Here is a 23,699-nt window from a genome sequence, read left to right on the forward strand (position 1 = left end):
AGTGCCTACTTGGTACAGAGTACAGAATAACAAAGTGACATTTTCCTCATCCCCAAGGGGCAAACAGTAAACGTTAAGAGAGGATCATTAAAGGATGTAATCCTGGAATGCAAAGATGCTGTTAATTTATCACCATCTAAATGTTTATTGCATACTGTAATACAATTTTAGGTCCTTGAGGAGACTAAATGGCAGTAGGGAACCCAAACCACAACTGTATGAGGAGACAAAGTCGAAGGAAAAGGTAAGCAAGAAATGCTTTTAAAGCACTAAGTTCAACTTCAAAAAGTACAGCATAGCTAGACATAGTTGGGAAACAATGGCAGCAGACTGACTAGCCTGCAACTCAGCAACCAGTTCACAAACCAAGTAATTCATAGTATTTTTTGAGTGCTTCCTGTATACAGAGCAGTGAACTAAGCACTTGGGATAGTACAAAGAGATTGTAAAAGTGAAAGACAGAAAAACTAAAAACACCCTCGGATACTTAGAGTGGAAAATCTAACACAACAGCAAAGGATGACCATTATTTGTGTACAGGGTGCAAGTAATTGCCAGTCACGCATTGCCCTTTTTAGTCACATCCACACACACAGAAATAAAATCCTACTTTAAGAAACCTCATCTTTTAAACCTGAGGGACTGGCATAGCTCGATCAATCAATGGTATTTGCTGAGCGCTTTGCTGCATGCAGAGCACTGTACTAAGCACTTGGGAGAGTACAGTATAACAAAGTCAGGAGATGATAGGCAAGAGAGATACTTACATTTTTATGCTCTCTGCAACAGCCATGGCACCCATTCACAATATCCTAACCTTAGCCTACAACAAATATTGAAAGGTAATAATAATAATAAGAACTGCGGCATATGTTATGTGCTTACTATGTGCCAAGCACTGTTCTGAGTGCTGGGGTAGATAACAAGGTAATCAAGTCAGACACCGTCCCTTTCCCACATGGGGCTCACAGTGTTAATCCCATTTTATAGATGAGGTAGCTGAGGCCCAGAGAAGTGAAGTGATTTACCCAAGGTTGCTCACTTTGGCTCACAGAGACAAGCCATAAACCTCTCTTGGAGACACAAAACACTCCCCTCTTGGGAAGGAGTGACATTCCTGTGCCCTCCCCAAATCCGGACTGCAGTTTCCAGAAACCAAATTCAAGACTCTTTGGTAAAACAGTACAGTCTGCCTCAAGTGCTCCTTCCTATCCAACAGACTCTGAGAAATTAGCAAGCAATTCCATTTGCCTCAGGATTTCAGGGACAACCCCATAATCTCTGACTGAAGACTTCACACTTCCCCAAGGCTTCCTGGTTCTGTAGCACTGGAAATCTGGTCTTTCAAAGAATCAGAGATGACCAGAACTGCTCTTTTCGAATCTGGTTTTGGATAGCCTCGTCCAACAACCATATCTGATACAAGCCTGGCAACACAAGCGTTCACTACCTTCCCGCCTCACCAACAAAAGACTCAAACTCAGCTGCAATGCTCACACATTCCCAGAAGGTTAAGAAATCCGGCAGGCTACAGCTTCTTTCAGTAATAACCTTGAGAAGGTTATTTAATAAAGGAAAAATTTCCATGGAAAAGCCTTCTTAATATGTTGATTATTTTGAGCACTTGCTGTGTGCAGGGTGCTGTGCTGGGCGCTTGGGAAGTACGGGTTGGCAACATATAGACTGTGAGCCTGCTGTTGGGTAGGGACCGTCTCTATATGTTGCCAACTTGTACTTCCCAAGCGCTTGGTGCAGTGCTCTGCACCCAGTAAGCGCTCAATAAGTACGATTAAATGAATGAATGAATGTTTTGCTTTGTTGTCTGTCTCCCCCTTCTAGACTGTGAGCCCGCTGTTGGGTAGGGACCATCTCTATATGTTGCCAACTTGGACTTCCCAAGCGCTTAGTACAGTGCTCTGCACACAGTAAGCGCTCAATAAATATGATTGAATATGTTGTCAGAACATGCAACGATTCCATTAGAGTTGCCTACTTATGTGTTCCACCATTCTTATGGTGGGAAAGAGATGCATTTACTGAGAGGTTCCATATGCCTATGCAAGTACAAGTTTAAAAAATTTTTAATGGTATTTGTTCAGTGCTTACTGTGTGCCAGGCACTGTACTAAGTGTGGTGTAGTCAAGCTGATCAGGTTGGACAAGCTCTTGACTTGCTCAAGGACACACAGCAGACAAGTGGCAGAGCCGGAATTGGAACCCAGGCCCCTCTGATTTCCAGATCCGTGCTCCTTACACTAGGCCACGCTGCTTCTCTAAATACCAATGAAATCATTTGCATCATAATATTGCTAGTTGCAGATGCCAGCTACCTGACCCTCAAGTTAACAGGGATATGGTTCCTGTTTCCTGGGTTTATAAATGCTGCCTTTACTCCCAATATTTATAAGCAGTGCCAGTCAGAGGAATTTGTATCTGATTGCATTTGATCTCAGTTTAAATTTGGCTTCCATGACTTGAACCCCCTACTGGCCCCAAACAGTTTCTTGGAATTGCTGACCTTTCCATCCAAAGCCATTCTTTCAGCTTCCATTTTGGAGCTATTCACTAAATCCAATCTATTCCAACCAAGCTGAGACATAGATACTTCTAACAAAGCAGAGCGAAGGGGAAAACAAGTCATTTCATGCATTTCCTTTGAGAGGCATATGAAATGTCACAAGCTGTGTGAACCTGAAGCTCATCAATCAATCAATCAATCGTATTTATTGAGCGCTTACTATGTGCAGAGCACTGTACTAAGCGCTTGGGAAGTACAAATTGGCATCACATAGAGACAGTCCCTACCCAACAGTGGGCTCACAGTCTAAAAGGGGGAGACAGAGAACAAAACCAAACATACCAACAAAATAAAATAAAAAAATAAACACTCTTGAGCACTGTTTGCAGAGCACTATGCTAAGCACTTGGGAGAGTACATACAAAAGAGTTGGAAAATCAATCAATCAATCAATCGTATTTATTGAGCGCTTACTATGTGCAGAGCACTGTACTAAGCGCTTGGGAAGTACAAATTGGCATCACATAGAGACAGTCCCTACCCGATAGTGGGCTCACAGTCTAAAAGGGGGAGACAGAGAACAGAACCAAACATACCAACAAAATAAAATAAGTAGGATAGAAATGTACAAGTAAAATAAATAAATAAATAAATAAACAGAGTAATAAATATGTACAACCATATATACATATATACAGGTGCTGTGGGGAGGGGAAGGCGGTAAGGCGGGGGGATGGAGAGGGGGACGAGGGGGAGAGGAAAGAAGGGGCTCAGTCTGGGAAGGCCTCCTGGAGGAGGTGAGCTCTCAGCAGGGCCTTGAAGGAAGGAAGAGAGCTAGCTTGGCGGATGGGCAGAGGGAGGGCATTCCAGGCCCGGGGGATGACGTGGGCCGGGGGTCGATGGCGGGACAGGCGAGAGCGAGGTACAGTGAGGAGATTAGTGGTGGAGGAGCGGAGGGTGCGGGCTGGGCAGTAGAAGGAGAGAAGGGAGGTGAGGTAGGAGGGGGCGAGGTGATGGAGAGCCTTGAAGCCCAGGGTGAGGAGTTTCTGCCTGATGCGCAGATTGATCGGTAGCCATTGGAGGTTTTTGAGGAGGGGAGTGATATGTCCAGAGCGTTTCTGGACAAAGATAATCCGGGCAGCAGCATGAAGTATGGATTGAAGTGGAGAGAGACACGAGGATGGGAGATCAGAGAGAAGGCTAGTGCAGTAGTCCAGACGGGATAGGATGAGAGCTTGAATTAGCAGGGTAGCGGTTTGGATGGAGAGGAAAGGGCGGATCTTGGCAATGTTGCGGAGCTGAGACCGGCAGGTTTTGGTGACGGCTTGGATGTGAGGGGTGAATGAGAGAGCGGAGTCGAGGATGACACCAAGGTTGCGGGCTTGTGAGACGGGAAGGATGGTAGTGCCGTCAACAGAGATGGGAAAGTCAGGGAGAGGACAAGGTTTGGGAGGGAAGACAAGGAGCTCACACAATCTCTGCACACAGGAAGCTTACAGCCTAGAGAACCATTCCCCACAAACCCATTCTCTCAGTTGATATAGGTTGGCAAATTGCTCTTAGCCTATTAGAGAAATTGTTTTCTGAAGATGGCCTTGACACAACTATGCTTTGCCAACTTCAGGCTGTATAGTAATGTCAACGATTTTAATTCATTCAGACTCATTTACTGAGCAGCACCTTTGTGAGTAGGCTGTCTTTTCAGGAGTGCTGGTGGCAGAATATATATTGCACATGCCCTCAGTGATAGCCATCTCTACATACCAAAAGGAAGTACATAATGGATCTGGGGCCCACAGAGACAGCAATTCAACAGTGAACTGCCCCATCTATAATGCTCAGTAAGATTTCTGCCTTTATCAAAGAAATAAATAAGTTGGAAGCAGAGAGAAAAGTGGGGGAAAAGCAGAACTTGCTGCCATAGCAACACATATGTAGGCAGTGGGGAGGTGCTATCAGGCCCCAGGGATTATCCGCTTATTCTCTTGAGACAAACTCCTTGCTGAAGGCCGAGCAGGAAATGCCAGTGAGATTATTTATTTATTTACTTATTTATTTATTTATTTTACTTGTACATATCTATCCTATTTATTTTATTTTGTTAGTATGTTTGGTTTTGTTCTCTGTCTCCCCCTTTTAGACTGTGAGCCCACTGTTGGGTAGGGACTGTCTCTATATGTTGCCAATTTGTACTTCCCAAGCGCTTAGTACAGTGCTCTGCACATAGTAAGTGCTCAATAAATATGATTGATGATGATTATGCTTCGACCCTAAAACAGGGCTCCCTCCTTTCCTGGGGCACCACTCCTTAGGGTCTATAGAGTTCAAATTATATATTTTCACTTCCCATGAGGAACTGGGTGTATATGCGTATTTGGTATTTCCATATCTTTCTCTTTTTTCCCCCCACATTACAACAAAAGCACTGCGTGGACAGGGAACATATAAGGCGTTAGTGTTCCCTCTCCAAAGAGCTTACTTCATACGGTGCACTGCACTCAGCAGGCACCCGATAAATAGCATTTCTACCATGACTTCTTATTAATAATGACAATAATGGTATTTATGAAGTCCTTACTATTTGCCAGGCACAGTGCAAAGCACTGGAGCAAATACAAGATAATCAGAAACCAGTTTGTCTCACAGGGGGCTCAGAGTCTAAGTGGGAGGGAGAAAAGTTATTTTATCTCCACTGTACAGATGAGGAAACTCAGGCGCAGGAAGGTTAAGCCCAAGGACACACGAACGGGCAAGTACTGGACCAGGAATTAGAACCCAAGCCTCCTGACTCCTAATCCTGTCCTTGTCCCACACTTCCCTTTAAGTCCTCAAAAACCTCCAATGGCTACCGATCAATCTGCGCATCAGACAGAAACTCCCCACCCTGGGCTTCAAGGCTGTCCATCACCTCGCCCCCTCCTACCTCACCTCCCTTCTCTCCTTCTACTGCCCAGCCCGCACCCTCCGCTCCTCCACCGCTGATCTCCTCACTGTACCTCGCTCTCGCCTGTCCCGCCGTCGACCCCCGGCCCACGTCATCCCCCGGGCCTGGAATGCCCTCCCTCTGCCCATCCGCCAAGCTAGCTCTCTTCCTCCCTTCAAGGCCCTGCTGAGAGCTCACCTCCTCCAGGAGGCCTTCCCAGACTGAGCCCCTTCTTTCCTCTCCCCCTCGTCCCCCTCTCCATCCCCCTGTCTTACCTCCTTCCCTTCCCCACAGCACCTGTATATATGTATATATGGTTGTACATATTTATTACTCTATTTATTTATTTATTTATTTTACTTGTACATTTCTATCCTACTTATTTTATTTTGTTGGTATGTTTGGTTCTGTTCTCTGTCTCCCCCTTTTAGACTGTGAGCCCACTGTTGGGTAGGGACTGTCTCTATGTGATGCCAATTTGTACTTCCCAAGCGCTTAGTACAGTGGTCTGCACATAGTAAGCGCTCAATAAATACGATTGATTGATTGATTAACAACTGCTACAGTCATCAGAGCCGCAGAAAGAACAAAAGCAGCGTCAGCAGATGTCCTCAGACTCCCATGCCACAGGATCACCAAGCTGTTTTGCTAATAGCAGTTACTGGCCTCCCCTCTGTCAGCCTGAGGCCTAGCTCCTAACCGATCTGGCACCAGTATGGCGGGAAGGACAGAAGCAGCAGCAGCACCCGGCCTCCGAACAAGGAAGGACGTTAAGGGACACCGTGGGCATGATAATGAGCCACAAGGAGCTGGAAACTCTGCTCGCTAGCCACAGTACCCACCTTTTTTCTTTTTTTCTTTTTATATTTACACTTGACCTTGTCTTTAACATTATTTTCGTACTTTTATTGCTTCATCCTCCCTTCTGTGTGTCACACACACCCTTCCTGCTTTATTCTCTGAATCTGAGCTCCTGGAGAGACTGGGGCCGTATCTAATTCTTACCCATGTGTTTTCTCCCAGTGCTTAGTATAATGTTTGCCCACAGTAGCTGCTTCATAGTATTACTCCTGCCCATTCTAATGTTGCTCTCATCCACTACATTGTGGGCTTTTTTAATGGTATTTGTTAAGTGCTTATTATATGCTAAGCACTATCCTAAACCATAGGGCGGATACAAGCAATTCGGGTTGGACACAGTCCCTGACCTACATGGGGCTCACAGTCTTAATCCCCATTTTACAGATGATGTAACTGAGGCACAGAGAAGTTAAGTGCCTTGCCCAAGGTCACTCAGTAGACAAGTGGCAGAGCCGGGATTAGAACTCGGTCTGACACCCAGGACCATGCTCTCTCAACTAGGCCAGGCTGTTAAGATCTTTGAAGAAAGAGATCCTGTCTACCAACTCTACTGTACTCTCCCAAGCTCTAAGTACAGTGCTCTGCACACAGTAAGTGCTCAATACTCAATACCATTAACTGATCAATACAAACTTGAAAGCCAAATGCTACAGCCACCATCTATCAGGTCAGACATGACAATTAAGAGTTGCTTGAAGATACCATAAGATGCTCAACTTGACTCACACAATCTAAGTCAGAATATGTTCTGTATGTGATAAGCGTTTCTGGATTTCCAGAATATTCCTGGTGCAACAAATATTTGCTCTTCAGAACAAGGTGCTATTTTTGCTGATCCTCCCTGACCAAGGAAAGGTGTTTTTTTTTCCCCAATCTTTGGGAATTTAGGGGTAAGAACTGGGTTTTGGTTTTTTTTTTGCTTTATTCCTATTTTTGTGTTAATGCCTGGAAGTTTTCAGACTGTTCAATTTTAACAAACTGAAATGTTCAAATAACTCACTCATTAGAACCTTGCAAAAATTAGAATTTTTGTCTTTGAGAGAGAGGAAACTGAAAATAAAAAATAAGAGGCACTGGCAGAGTTACATGGGAAAAACCGCACACTCCCTGCCCACACAATCCCTTTCAGACAGCAGCCTTGGGGGCTTCTCAGTCTGGAGTCTCTGTCAGCCAGAAAAAGGAATTTGGACAGCAGCCTGAGACCCTGATATTTGAATCCCAGGGATCTGCAGGTGTGATGAGAAAGGATGGATTTCACATTTCAGAATGAAGTATTGTTTTCTTCACATATAATACCTCCTTTTATCCTGCCAATCTTTTCCTCACAATTTTCCTCTGACTAAATAAATATGCTTCCACTGGAAAGCCAAGTTATGTTTCTTTAGTCCCACGTGTGGCAAAGAAGCTGAAATAAAAATCTGGGGCATGTATGAGGAAACCTTGTGTACAGTCCTGTCAATGCAGATATCTCATTTACCTTCCTTGGTAGAGGGTAAGGAAGATACTTCCAATGTATCTGACAACACTAGGTTGCATTTTTCCACAGAACATCCTACTACCATCTTCTCAGTTCCTTTGAAAAAAAACTTTGAAAATATTGCAAATCTGACTTTTAAATTGAAATATTTTAACTGGACTGAAACCTGAAGTATACTTGTATGTATTCTTCATCTATGCTAATTTGAAATAGGAAGTGAAATTGTCTTTCAATTCAACAGAATTGTAAACTTCAGACAATATTTTTAAAACTCTAAATTGTAAACAAAAATCCTGACAAAATGGCTGATTTTGTTTTAGAAATCACTGTATTAGAGTGCCCTCTATTGGGAAAAATATTAAAGACAACTGAAAGACAGCATAAACAAAAAACAGACTTCCAAAAAGGGGTCTTTGGGGAAGTAAAATACCATTTCTAAACAAAATATGATTCTGTTAAACATGATTGGCCTATAAATATAGCTCCTTTCTACATTGTCGTTGGGATTATTTTATTTATAGCTACAACAAGAAATTTGGTGATTCAATTCCACCCAAACTGATTAAAATTGTGATAATAATAATAGTAATGATTGTGGTTAGTAATGATTTATTAAGTCCTAAACACTATACTATGTTGGAATAGATACAAAATTAGCAGGTTACAGTCCCTGTCCCACACTGGTCTCTCAGTGTACACAAGCGGTAGAATGAGTATTTAATCTCCATTTTAGGGATGAGGCCACTGAGACATATGGAAGTTAAGTGATTTGCCGAACATCACACAACAGTGAAATAGCAGAGCCGGGATTAGAACTCAGGCCTTCTGGCTCCCAGGCTTGTGCTGTTTCCATTAGGTCATATTACTTCTTATTAAATATAAGACACTTTACTGTACTTTACGCAAAAGGATTGGAAGCATTATTCCTTTAATCAATCAATCAATCAATCCTATTTATTGAGCGCTTACTGTGTGCAGAGCACTGTACTAAGCACTTGGGAAGTACAAGTTGGCAACATATAGAGACGGTCCCTACCCAACAGTGGGCTCACAGTCTAGAAGGGGGAGACAGAGAACAAAACCAAACATATTAACAAAATAAAATAAATAGAAAAGATATGTACAAGTAAAATAAATAGAATAATAAATATGTACAAACATATATACATATATACAGGTGCTGTGGGGAGGATGATGAATGGGAGTTCACTATAAATGACTTAGAAGTCATGAAATTCCGAAATTTTTTTTTTTAGTTGTGCACAAGATTGAGGGCTTACTAGGACTGAAAAAAAAAAATTAGCCTAACTTCTAAGTCAAGAAGCAGAGAATGGTGGAAATAAGATGACCCTATGGGTAATTCCCAAGAATGCGCACGCTTTCGTTTCAACATTTTAACCATTTCACCTTTCAGTCTTTTTTAAACCAAGTGTAATTATGATGCTACCATTCATGGAGAAAACTCACCCCATGGAAAGCCAATACAAATGTACCAAATCTACTAATGATTGTTCATTTGATGCTAGTTAGATTAAGATTTTTCTATAGATGATATTTAGTACCGAAACAAGTGTTAGCCTTAAAACAATCATAATTACAATTGCTCAATATAGGGTAAAATACATGCCACAGACTTCGTAAAAAAAAAGTAGCAATGGCATTTGAAGTGCTTTACAAAATTTGAACTCAAATTGCTTAACCCTGCACTACTGCAACAGAAGAAGTTTCCAACACATGTGATGGCAGTGATGCCCAGACATATTGGACCACAAGGGAGTAGTACACTCAGCAAATGTTTCAAGTACCTTCTCTCACTGATTACAACTGTCTTCCCCCTACCAAATACATACATCTGCAATAGAATCATGATGTAACGAACAGTAGCTCATCGACTACGCTGTACCTTCTCTCATTGATTACACCTGTCTTCCCCCTACCAAATACATACATCTGCGATAGAATCATGATGTCACGAACAGTAGCTCATCGACTACGCTGTACTGCAGCAGAAAGAAGCTTATAGAAATGTAACCATGTGTGAAACAGGTTCCTGGATTGGACACTGAGGAACAGATTGCTAGATTAGGAAGCAGCATGGCCTAGTGGAAAGAGAAAGGGCCTGGAAGTAAGAAGATCTGAGTTCCAATCTCAGCTCTGCCACTTGTCTGCTGAAATCAGAGCCACCAAAAATGTCAAAGCATGAAGACCTGATGGCATACCTGCTGAAATGAGACTTGGGACACTGACATCGGGCAAGCAGCTCCAACAACTAAGGGCACCATCAAAAATCCTGGAAAAAGTCCTTGGCAGATGTCATATGTGGGTGACTGCACCTCAAGAGGCACAAATCTAATAAAACCCAAGTCAGCCCTGTGCTGAGGGCTCATAATAAATTTGAAGAAAGCCAATGTAATGAATAAGACTTCATTGCGTCCAAAGATCTTCACTGGCAACCTAGACCTGAATCCCCTTATGGAATTTTGTTAAATAGGCAGCATGCTGTTCAACAATGCCATGATACAAAAGGAGGAGATCAAATCAAGAAAACCAGGGTATCATTTAGGAGAAAGGCAGAATACTGTGACAATATGTCATCAGGCCTCAAGTCAAATGGAAGGTCTGAAGAAACCATGGTGACTTCCTATCTTCCATATGATCAAGAGATCTGGATACACCACAAATGCTCCATTTGACTCTGTGTGTGTTTCATCAGCATCATTTATAGGCCATGCTCTGCATCCCTATGTGCTGTGACATTACATACCTGAGCACTGAAGATCTCTCAATATAACTTCTCCAGTTGGGACAAGCAGAATGAATGGTCATAGGCTGCCCAAACAGCTATTACATGGTGACCTGAAATTGATTTCAAAGTGTGTGCAAGGAATTCTGATCTGACAGAGTGAGGGAAGACAGAAAAAACTATAAATATATGTTAGATATGGGGTTACTAAGATGAACAAAAACCTACAAAAATTCCCTGAGGTACAGACCTCAGGAGAGCAGCTGACATACTGTACTCATGTCCACGTTAAACTTAAAGCATTGAACATTATCTAAAAATGCAAGGTTTTCCTGTCCAGTCATTTGCCACCTACTTACTGTTGCCTGGCTTCCGTTTTTCCCGAGTTCTTCCTCAGAAATCTTGCTCAAATTGTCTAAATAGTGGTCTGATAGTGAATGACACAGATCTTCAAAAGAATAATCCTTTTCTTGGCAGAGTTTTATTTCATCTAACAGCTTGGATAATTCTCCAGTCACTGCTTCACCTTTTAAAATATGGATTAAAGAAGATTAGAAGTTGAAAAAGGTTAGGTTGATTCTGTGCTAAAAATGACTGCTACGAAGAATGTAAATGCAAATGCTACTGACTGATGAGAAACAAAATAGGCACTGTAAAACTTGGTAGCTATCAGTCCAGTTCATTTTGTCTGCCAACAATAACACATTAGATACTGTTCATCTTTGGTCCTATTTCCCAAGACATTGTAAGACAACTCACTTTTGGCCTTTTGAGCTGGAGAATCATCAGGGGATGAAATTCCCATTTGGTGCTCAGGACAATCCTGAACATGTTCTTCCAGGAAAGTTGATTTTTCCCCACCTTCCAAATATTCTGTGTATAAACAATTTGACAAAAAAAAGAGTTACAATTCCAAATGCTTGAATCCATAGCTTTTTCTCAGTTCTCATTAAACTTTAACTTCCTCTACAGAAAATCAGACTTTCATTTCTCTTCTGCCCTGAATCAAAACTGTTTTGTTTGATGACTTTTTTTTAATCTGGCATGGCTAATCCATCACACTGCTAAATCCACTTTTTTACCCAAGGTTGACAACTTTTTTTAACTTTTAAAATAAAGAAAATTTTGCTACCTTGCTGAAGGATCAAATACCCTGCACTCTGAATTTTCAGGATTTATTTTTCTAAAATATATTCTGAAGTATTTTTTAAAGGAACCAGTTCTGAAGATAGTCATCTGTGCAATTTTAAAAGTACATTTAAATTGCAGTTGGTTGCTGGGCCCAAACAAAAAAATGCACTAAGCCGAGAATTAGCTCTTTAGGATTTGTTATAAAGAGCTTATGTTCAAGGCTTCTCATCAGGACATCTATACAGTTTATGTTTTGTACAAAATTGCATGTACCTCTTTTGACTCTGTGCTATTTTATAGGCTTTTTGAGTACACAGAGCTTTGATGACCCATAACCGAACTCCTGTATTATTACAGTAACTTTCTGCCAGGCAGTATATCTAGCTATGGCTTTCACTGCCATTTTTAAAAAATTCCAGATGTCATATTCAGCAAATGAGACCACCACACCAAACTTCAGTGATGTGCTCAAGAAAAACACATTTCATGAGGATGAACTTTTGGCCTAGGACGGAAGTCCCTGGCAGTTTTACTCCTGACATCAACCCACAAGAACTCCAAACTCACTTCCATATTCAGTTGGTCCTGCTAGAAAAGACTGGAAAAGCTCTATTTCCTTGTATTTGCCCTGGTTCTGATGGATAGGGATTAAATATCCCCAATTTATTTGCATTACACAAAAAAGCCACAGTACCCATATGACTTTAATACTTATGATCATAATCTTGTGGAAAGCTGGGCAGTTAGAGGAGTGATCATACTACCTATTATTCCCTAACATCTATCAGTGGCTTTTTAAGGTATTTTTTTAAGTACTTACTATGTGTCAAGCACTGTTCTAAGCCTTGGGGTAGATACAAGTTAATCAGACCAGCCAGCTACAGTCCCTGTCCAGCATGGGGCTTACAGTCTAAGTGGGAGGGAGAACGAGTATTCAATCTCCATTTTACAGTTGACAAAACCAATGCACAGAGAAGTTAAGTGACTTGCCCAAGGTCACACAGCAGGCAAATGATGGAAGAGGGATTAGAATCCAGGTCCTCTGGCCCCCAGGTCCACGCTTTATATCCAATAGGCCATACTGCTTTCAGTGACCCTCCAGTGAAATGGAATTTTCCACTAGGTAGAAAGATTTGCAGAGGATTTAGCAGGCAGGAAGGAGCTCTAAACTGCCTTTCCTCAGAATCAGAAAATAGCACACCTGTGTACCAGAGACCATACCTAAATCACAGGGGGCCTGACAATCTCCCACATCCTCAGGCATCTCTAAAGAAGCACTTGACTCTCTGGGGGAGGTTGAAATAAATGGTAATTTGGAGTTTTAATCCAGGATTACCCAGTGCATATTAGACATTAAGCCTGAGAGCCTTGCATCAAAATTTTTTTAAGGATGAAATTGATTCCCTCTCACTCCAAAAAGGGGAGACTCATAAGCTGATTACGGGAAAGATGCAAATGTGGAACCAAGTGATCAAAACAAAACTGACGATGGCACTGCAGGGTGACCCATTTTAACTGGTTTGATTCTTCTTTCACTTTTCAAAACGGGTTAGGACTTTTTTTTCTCCAATTCATCACTCCATGCACTTAACCTGCAATTAACTCTCTATCTATTAAGAAAAAAAATACTACTGAGGCATTCCAGCCTGGCTGTATCCCAGGGGAGAAAATCCACATGACACAGTATTCAAAGCTTTGAAACTGAGGGCTGAAAGCAGCAAGGATTCAATTCTCTCCCATTCCATGTTTGCCTTTCCCATCCTGGCTTTGACCTATTCGCATCAAAGAATTCCTGTGAGACAGAGTGGTCCCTTTGCCCTTCTAGTGGCTGCTACTAGCTGGACTACAGTCCAACTCCCCTGCCTGCTTTCTCTGGGAAGATGATGAAATCACCCACCACGAATGACGGTGGATTAACCTCAATCCTGAGGCTTGAGAAGAACCTGTTCAAAGGAATTAATGATCATTAATAGCAGTTTGAGGTATGCCACTCACACTCTTTCATCCCTCTGGGGTGAAGCATGTAACAGATGCCTTGTAGTTGAGATGTACCGTGGCCTAATGGAAAGGGCCAGGGCCTGGGATTCAGAAAGACCTGGGTTCTCTGCTTTGCCCTTGTCTGCTATGTGACCTTGGGCAAGTCACTTCTCTGTGCCTCAGTTACCTTATCTGTAAAATGGGGATTAAGACTGTGAGCCCCATGTGGGACATGGGACTGTGTCCAACCTAATCAGCTTGTATCTACCCCAGTGCTTAGTTCAGTGTAAATGCTTTAGTACAGTGTAAATGCTTAACAAACACCATTTTGAAAAAAAGTGAGAAAGCAGGCAAGGTGGAGCACATCGAGAGGCCTCTCTGAGGCCTAACTGGTGTTTGGTTCAGAAATCATTTCATTTGAATATTAGTGATTAATTGAGTGAAATGTCCATGCAGCAGATGGCCTCCAAACGTTTCTGAGACCTTCCTTGGGTAAGCCTTCATTCCCCTATTCACTTGACCTTCCGTCACCCATTCATTGAAATCTGTGCCCCTTTCACTTGACCTTATGTCAAAATGCTTGAATGTGTATATTCATTTATGGACAAGGTAACCACGGCATCATGCCCACGCTAGGCCGGTGGACTGTGTGGTTTGCCAGTGGGTGGTCTGCCTTGTGTTTGCTAAAGCTTCACCACCCAAATAAGCCAACTATTTCTCAGAATTCCTGCTGGCCCTGAGGAATGTCCACAGCAGCTGTTCAGTTTGAAACCTTCACCACTGATGATGTGGCACCAACATGAACTCCCCAACTTAAATATATACGATTGAATGAATGAACTTGCAGATTCTAAACTAGAGTCCAGGTCTCCTGCCTCCCACGACGAAGAGAATAAGGGCCACGTAGAGGTGGTTCTGTAATAATGCAGCACGACCTAGTGGGTAGAGCACAGGCCTTGGAGTCAGAAGGTCATGGGTTCTAATCCCGGCTCTGCCACTTGTCTGCTGTGTGACCTTGGGCAAGTCACTTAACTTCTCTGAGCCTCAGTTCCCTCATCTGTAAAATGGGGATTAAGACCGTGAGCCCCACATGGGACAGGGACTGTATCCAACCCAATTCACAGAAGCAGTGTGGCTTAGTGGAAAGAGCACGGGCTTGGGAGTCAGAGGTCATGGGTTCTAATCCTACCTCCGCCACTTGTCAGCTATGTGACTTTGGGCAAGTCACAACTTCTCTGTGCCTCAGTTATCTCATCTGTAAAATGGGGATTATGACTGTGAGCCCCACGTGGGACACCCTGATTACCTTCTATCTACCCCAGTGCTTAGAACAGTGCTTGGCACACAGTAAGCGCTTAACAGATACCACCATTATTATTATTAATATTGCAACTGGCAACTATGTGGCTGCACAATCTACCAAGTCTTAAAGGGAGCACACCACCCTGACAGCCTTAATCCTATTTATTTTATTTTGTTAATATGTTTTGTTCTCTGTCTCCCCCTTCTAGACTGTGAGCCCACTGTTGGGTAGGGACCGTCTCTATATGTTGCCAACTTGTACTTCCCAAGCGCTTAGTACAGTGCTCTGCACACAGTAAGTGCTCAATAAATACGATTGATTGATTGAAAGGAGGACAAAGAGCTCGGATCCCAAGCTCCTTACAGACTTTTTAAATCTAATAGGAAAATCTGAGACTGGCAAAAATAGTGGCAATGTGCCAGGGGAAGACAAATACTCCTCCCAAGCCTACCACTGAAGCCCTCAAAGACGGCGGAGTCCGAACTAACTCCTTCCCTGACACAGAGAAAGCAGCCAGAGGCTTATTTCTGGCCACCCTGAAGACACCCCTACCCAAGTTCAAAATTTCTGTCCCACAAACCACCATGGCCTCCATAGCTGCAAGTCAGTGGTGACATATGAACTACAGAAGTTACAAAAACAGAGTCCTGAACAATCCTAATACTGGGGCTCAGGGATCATCATCATCATCAATCGCATTTATTGAGCGCTCACTGTGTGCAGAGCACTGGACTAAGCGCTTGGGAAGTACAAACTGGCAACATATAGAGACAGTCCCTACCCAACAGTGGGCTCACAGTCTAAAAGGGGGAGACAGAGAACAAAACCAAACATACTAACAAAATAAAATAAATAGAATAGATATGTACAAGTAAAATACACAAAATGGCCCAAGGACCAGAGTCACCCCTTTCCCCCCAACCCCTCTCTGGGGTGAAGCCCCATCCCTCCTACTGGAGCAGGAGAGGCGCAAATTCTACAAACAGATGGCCGAGATCGCCCCTGACATCAGGACTCCAGGGTCCACTACTCAAGGATTGGGCCCATTCCCTCCTCACCCCTTTCTCTGGGAAGCAGCCTTCTGCCCTGCGGAGCACATCTACCTTCTCAGAAATCAGAAAACTGGGAAGGCTGCGGCTATTTTTCCATCAGGACTACTGACTCAGAAGAGTGAGGAAAACCACCGTAGCACCTTTTAACTCTTTAAGCCATTCAGTAGTGCCATTCTACCTATTTCTCCCAGTCTGATTTATTATCATTAATGACTTTTCTGCACGTGTCTGTCTTCCTCCCACATCAACCTTCCCCACCTCTATATAGGGAGCCCCTCAAGATCCAGGGGCCATGTATATTTAACATCCCTGAGCCTTTCCCCAATGCTTCCTACAGTGCTTTACCCCTTATTAGCACTTAACAAAAGCAATAGTATTTACTGAGTACCTAATTCATTCAATCATATTTATTGAGCACTTACTGTGTGCAGAACACTAAGTACTAAGTGCTTGGGAAGTACCTAATGCATGCAAAGCACTGTCTTAAGTGTATGCAAGAGTATAACACAATTAGTAGACAGCCGGCAGAGGAGACAGATACTAAAATAAGTTATAAATACGAGGAAGGAAAAAACTTTAAAGATGTGTATCGAAAGATATTGCTTTGCTGGGGTGGGAAGTTGAGAACACAGGTGCTTAGAATCAAATAGGAGAAGGCTTTGGGTGGAGATGTGACGAGTGATAATCAATCAATCGTATTTATTGAGCACTTACTGTGTGCAGAGCACTGTACTAAGCGCTTGGGAAGTACAAGTTGGCAACATATAGAGACAGTCCCTACCCAACAGTGGGCTCACAGTCTAAAAGGGGGAGACAGAGAACAAAACCAAACATACTAACAAAATAAAATAAATAGAATAGATATGTACAGGTAACATAAATAGAGTAATAAATATGTACAAATGATAAGCATTTAGTACAGTGCCCTGCACGCAGTAAGCGCTCAATGAATACGATTGAATGAATGAATGAGTGTGGCTATCCAATACAAACACCAAAAAAAGAAACCAAGTTAATCTTTCCCTCTCCTATCTCACTCACAGCTCTATTACATCCCAGCCTACACACTTTGATTGCACTTGGATTTACTCCCTTTATTCAGCCTCACAGCACTTATGTACCTATCCATAATTCATTCATTTATACTAATGTCTGTGACCCTCTCCAGACTGTAAGCTCGGTGTGGGAAAGGAACATGTCTACCAACTCTGTTCTTTGTACTCTACCAAGTGCTTAGTACAGTGCTCTGCACACAGGAAGCACTCAATAAATATGACTGGTTGATTAACACATCAATTCAGCAGGGAAGAAAACTAAATCAAGGCCTGAAAGAAAGGCATCCTGCCAATTTTTCTTTAGTGTAAGTTTTGGGTTATTGAGATTCATGGATTGCTAGTCTGACATATGATTAAATTGATTTTACCTTGTAGAAGAGTAGCAATTTGCAGTGATTTCTGGGATGGATGTTCTTGGAGAACATCTAAGACAGTTCTCCCTACGCTATCCTTTATATTGGCATCAATTCCTGGAAAAAAGAAAGACAACAAAGTGTATTTCAGCAGAGGTTACCAGGTTAAATCCAGCTTTAAGGCACATACAATCAATGCTCCTAGGGCAGGGGGTTTAAATTCTTGCAGGACCCTGCACTGAGGAAAATTTGTGCCGCAGTTCTCCCAATGTCTAATTCTGCACAGTTATTTCTTCCACCCCGCCGTTGGGCTGCATCTGGACAGACCTGTTGGAAGAATCTTCCCTAATTCTGCTGTTGGGCTCAAGTCAAAATTTAGTGACAACAAGTTTCTTGATAGAGTGGATTGGATTCTACCACACCACAAGTAGAGAAGATTAGGGAAACTGATACCCAATATTTGTTATTTCCTACTACAAAATCCCAGAAATGGTAACTTTGGAGTTGAGACTGACACTGATATCCAGGAGCACCAACAGTATCACTCGACACTGCTGTTTGTTCTTATATGGTGAACCCTGAACAACTAACTGTCTGATGGGGGCAGGGTAGTTTTTAAAAACAACTCTTTCCTCCACGTATCATTTTAGCCTGGAGGTTGGCTCTTCTGCTGTTATCTGTTGATATTTACTGAACATCTACTGACCAGCTCTACATGAGTCAGGGCACTTATCTGCACATAGGCTCCTCAGACTGGTTCTTAACCAGGATATTTAGTGTACTGAAGTCATTTAAACCTTACTCATTGTGACCTCAGCTCCAGTTATGGTTCAGTTTAATCACTGAACCCAGACAATGGTGAACCAGACAGCCCTGGTTACCTTAAAATGACATTCTACTTTTTAGAAAAGGGAATCTGGGGCTCACAGTCTAAGAGGAAAGAAGAATAAGGATTGAATCCCCATTTTGAACATGAGGAGATAAAAGCACAGAGAAGTTAAGTGGCTTGCCCAAGGTTAACCAGCAGGCAAGAGGTGAAGTCGGGATTAAAACCCAGATCCCTTGACTCCCAGCACTGATCTCCTTCCAGTAGCCGGCTTCTTTGATTTTTCCACCAGGATAGAGGAGTCCTATTGACTTTCACGTATGTGCTCCTTTGGGTCTCCTCTAATACTGACAAAATATTTTCTCCACCTCTCACCCATATTTACACAAAATTTTCACGGCACTTAGTGGAACCAGGGAGTGACCACTCTTCCCAAATCCATCACGAGGAGCTAGGCTGTCGAGTGGGAGATGTTCACACAAGAAGGGAAATCCTCTATCAGGATCAGTTGCTCACGGAATCTCGCTTTTGTTTCGGTCAAAGACGGGGCCAGCTAATGGGATTGACAGCTTTTTCTTCCCCACCAATACTTTCATCAAACCGCTTTTGATCAATTCTGCAGAATGACACAGAGGAGTTGGAACTTACCCTGAAGAAACATATGATTTTATGATGGAAAGCGATATGCAATTTTCTCTTCTTACCCTGCTAAATTGGGAATGTTATTTGGATGAATACTACCAAAGGAGGATAATGATAGCTCACCAGTTTCTAACAAAACCCGCACAACATCCATCTTTCCAAATAGGGCTGCTTCATGCAGGGCACTCCCCTTTTCAGTCTGGAAAAGAATACCACCTTTCATTAGAAATATCTACAGGACCTAGATATATCTTTCAAACATAATTCTGATGGAGTTTCTCAAGAGGTTTCCCTGACAACACAAATCTGAAAACTCTTGTCATCTTGACCAGCAGGGCCCGGTCCGATTTAGGTGGCTGTACATATTAGAAAATCCTACTACCAGAAGAATTGGAAGCCTCTCCGTTGGGTAAATTGACATTTAACATAATTTTTTCTTAAAGGAGAAGAGATCTACTTTAGAGCAATGACAATTACAGTAACTGGAAAGATTAAGATGAAAAATTAACTCCGACAATCCCCCAACCCCCGGCCCCACCACTCCCTGGTAATAAATAGAATTTTCATAAGCATATAAAGGGATGTTGAAACAAATAAGAAATGAGACGAAGTGGGCATGGTATCAAAACCATTTGCAATCTTCAAAAAACACAATTTCCAATACGTTAATATGATGATCTATCCTCTGTCAGCCAACACGGGAAGCCAATCACTCAATAGATTGCTCTCCCCACTACCCTGTGAGCCCCGTCTGGGACAGAGACTGTGTCTGACCCAATTATCTTGTAACTACCCAGAGCTTAGAACAGTGCTTGACATGTAATAAAGTGCCTAACAAATACCATGTTTATTGTTATTATCATTAAGTGCTATAAACAGAAACTTGCGAGGATTGAACACTATATCTGTGATTTCTTAAGAAAGGTGGTATTTAAACAAGAGTTAAATCTGTGGATTTTTTCCCCACTTGTAGCAAATAGGCTCTTCCCCCAACAAATCTATTCTACATGCAAGAGATTAGAAGAATTGGGGATTTCTTGTATTGTAAAACCTCATTTTCCCATTCTCTTCCCTGTGGTTTATTGTACCCTATCATATAGTACCTATTTTCCCCAGCCAAGCCATTTGTAGCATGACTAAATTCTTCCAGCATGACATTTAGCAGCAAAATCTCAAACCTGCTCACAATTTAAGCATAAAGGAAATGTTTTTATTAAGAGCCATTTAAAGTTTAAATCTATTGGTCTAAGTTAGGGAGCTGAGACCTTTATCTCTCACTGGACTCCTCACTTCCCAGGATCTCTCACAGGGGCCCTCTATCAGCAAGAGCCCCTTTCACTTCCCACATCCTTAAGGGCAGGGATCAGGACTTTTATTCTTTCTTTTGTAATTTCCCACAGACCTATTTCAGGATCTGCACACAGTAGGCACTCAACAAGTAGTACTGATTATTGTAATAAGGTTCAATAATAATGTTCATATTCAATAATTATTGAATATATCTTGCATATTCAAGCCTGGGTGTGATACTATCCGGCCCTACCTTTGCGGATGACTCAGCTTTTAATGAGCACGTAATTGCAAAGAACTTTTTAATGGAATTTCTTAAGCGCCTACTGAGGCAAGCACTGTACTAACAGCTGGGGTAATAAGATAATCAGGTTGGACACAGTCCACACCCCACACGGGGCTCACAGTCTTCATCCCTGTTTTACAGATGAGGTGACTGCGGCCCAGAAAAGCTAAGTGACTTGCCTAGGGTCACTCATCAGAAAAGTGGCACAGCCAGAATTAGAACCCAGGGCTTTCTGACACCCAGGCCCGCGTTCTCCCCAGTAAGCCACGCTGCTTCTTGTATTTAACATTTCTACGTGCTTGGGAGAGTACAGTAGATCAATCAGTGGTATTTATTGAACACTTATCGTGTACAGAACACTGTACTTAATGTTTCGGAAAGTACAACATAAACAGAGTTGGCAGGCGCATTCCCTGCCCACAAGGAACTTACAATCTAGAGGGGGGAGACACACATGCAAATAAAAAAAGATAAAAGACAGAAAACCCTGCCCTCCAGGATCATACAATCTACCAAAGAGATTACAGTCTAACATTAAAATTTTATTAGAATCATTAAATCCCCGTTTCCTTCTTCCATCTTCACACTGCCACACTATCACCTACTCTGCCCTCAAAGCAAATCCCTGCTTCCTGGCTTCGCCAGCTTATCAGGCTTCTTTTATTCCAAGCTCAGTAACTGGGCCGCTTTTCAATAGGAAACTATTTCATCCCTGAACTCAATATCCTACTCTCCGGTGCCACGTCCAAATCTTGTCAGAGATATTAAGAGTATTTCTCTAGCCGATAAGCTGAAGGTCTTTGGAGAATGGCTAGTGTCCAACCTCTATTTCTCATCCAGGTCTTGAACAGTTTCATCAACATTACGAACGACCCATATTTAAAATATCCCACATGCAGGGCACAGCAGGATCACAGTCAATCCATCGGGATGAAGCGATGCTCAATGCAACAGAACTTCACTTGGGTGGGTCATTTGGGTGGCAGCAGGCTACTGAAACCGCTGCTTAATGACCAACTCAAACAGGGCAAGTGTAAGATGAGAGAACAGAAGGAATGTTTTAAAGACGCTAAACTCCAACCATGAGGCACAGCTGTATGCTGCTGGGAAACAACAGCAGCTGCTTAATGGAGTGGTTGTTTTTGAGGCTAAGCCTTGGATAAAACGGTCCAAGAGTCCAAAATTAGATGCAGCAGCTGCAGGTAAAAGTACCATCCTTAGACCCGTGCATTAAAATGGAGCAGTGGGTCAAACATTGGGAATTTTCAGCTTAAGCCCATATACACAGATTCAAGTTTTACATCATCAATCTTATCTCTAGACTGTCAGCTCGTTATGGGCAGGGAACATACCTATCAATTCTCCCAAGCACTTAGTACAGTGCTTTGCACACAGTAAGTGCTCACTAAATACCATTACTTGATATTCAGCAATGCCATGTTCATTCATTCGTATTTACTGAGCGCTTACTGTGTGCACAGCACTATACTAAGCGCTTGGGAAGTACAAGTTGGCAACATAGAGAGACAGTCCCTACCCAACAGCGGGCTCACAGTCTAGAAGGGGGAGACGGACAACAAAACAAAACATATTAACAAAATAAAATAAATTGAATATATACAAATAAAATAGAGTAATAAATACTCTAGGAGGAGGGGAGTAACATGCCCAGAGTGTTTCTGCACAAAGACGATCCGGGCAGCGGCGTGAAGTATGGACTGAAGTGGGGAGAGACAGGAGGATGGGAAATCGGACAGGAGGCTGATGCAGTGATGCGTGTGTACCTAGCCTTATCAACAAGGTTAAAGGACTGTCCGAACATATTCCTAAAACAGCCAAAACAAAATCAACTAAAGAATTTTCAATCCCTGTACATACAGTGTAATGTAGGGAATCTCCAAGCCGATTTTAAATATATTCGGCAGTCATGAAGTAAACAAATTTATTCCTGCTATCAGTCGATCAATCATATTTATTTAATGCTTACCGTGTGCAGACCACTGTACTACCGCTTTGGAGCGTACAATATAATGGAGTTGGCAAACATGCTTCCAGCCCACAACGAGTTTACGTTCTAGATGGGACAACAGACATTAATATAGATAAATTACGAACATATACATGAGTGCTGTGGGACAGAGAGGAGGGAATAAAAGGAGGAAATCCAAGTGCAAGCGTGGTGCAGAGGGAGTGAGAGAAGAGGAAATAAGGTCTCAGTCAGGGAAGGCCTCTTGGAGGAGGCTTGCCTTCATTGAGGCTTTGAAGGTAGGGAGAGTGATCTTTTGTGGGGTACAAAGGAGAGCGTTCCATGCCAGAGGCTCCATGTTCACGGAGCAGACCATAAGGGAGATGCAGGTTGGTTAAAAATTGGAGTCTGCAAGTTCGTTTTTAGGGTTTATCTGCAAGATCCTAAAAAATACATGGTGAACTCTGAAAAGAGTATGCAAAGGAGTAACGATAGCAATGACAATGCCTTAAACTGAAACTGCCTGCTGTCCCTTTCTTCTAAGGAGTTCAAAACACTTCGCTGTGCAATCCTAGTCCCTGGAAATTATTTTAGTGGAAGGAAACACTGTTTCAATTTCACAAAGAAGAGGCAGAGACCAGAAAGCTTAAATGGCACAAGCTGCAATTCGTGTTCATCTGATTCACAATCCATTTACCTGCCTTTTTGAACAGTATCTATAAACAATTTTTATTAGAGAAAAACAACAGGGGAAGGACTGGGAAAGTCTTTTCTTTTATCACGTTCCTACGAATCTTAAAGCAAACCTCAGGTAAACAAGTCAAAGTAATACCAATGTGGATTTATGAGGAGAAGCATGCTTTCGCAGCTTTTTAAAAGCCCTCAGAGACCACAGAGGCAATCTGGAAAAGCAAAGCATTTAATAAATGTGGGTTTCAAAAGGCTTTCAATAAGGTACAGTTTATGTGCACCTGATATATATTTATGGGACAGCGGAAGCAGAGAGATGGCCTTCCATATAAGGAAGCATAGTACCTCAGGATTCAGGCTACATTTATCTTTGATAAATCTTTAACTTCTGGGACACGTGCTTTGTTTCAGGCGACCCCAGTGGGATTGATAACTTGTGGGGGGGACTCCTTCTTCCCTTGTTCCCCAGTTCCCAGATGATCCCAACCACATAGCAAAAATATGGGGGCCGATACAAGAGGAGGATGGTGGGGGAGGACCCTGATCTGTGACTCCAGAGATCCAGAACCCGAGAAACTGTGGAATCTCTGGCAGTTAAGAGTCCAAG

General features: G+C 42.5%; 1 protein-coding gene across 4 annotated transcripts in view; it reads right to left on the bottom strand.

The window, feature by feature from the left end:
* The window catches only part of ANKS1B (ankyrin repeat and sterile alpha motif domain containing 1B), a 624,779-nt gene that overhangs the window by 504,698 nt on the left and 96,382 nt on the right, over positions 1–23,699 (bottom strand). For all 4 annotated transcript variants that reach the window (XM_038756218.1, XM_038756216.1, XM_038756217.1 and 1 more), the window contains exons 5-8: positions 18,984–19,059; positions 17,408–17,509; positions 11,281–11,394; positions 10,881–11,047 (exon numbers count right to left, since the gene is read on the bottom strand). In XM_038756218.1, the coding sequence (XP_038612146.1) occupies positions 10,881–11,047; positions 11,281–11,394; positions 17,408–17,509; positions 18,984–19,059 (459 nt within the window). The remainder of the gene's footprint in view (positions 1–10,880; positions 11,048–11,280; positions 11,395–17,407; positions 17,510–18,983; positions 19,060–23,699) is intronic.

This window comes from Tachyglossus aculeatus, chromosome 14 (genome assembly GCF_015852505.1).
Source record: "Tachyglossus aculeatus isolate mTacAcu1 chromosome 14, mTacAcu1.pri, whole genome shotgun sequence".
Taxonomy (NCBI): domain Eukaryota; kingdom Metazoa; phylum Chordata; class Mammalia; order Monotremata; family Tachyglossidae; genus Tachyglossus; species Tachyglossus aculeatus.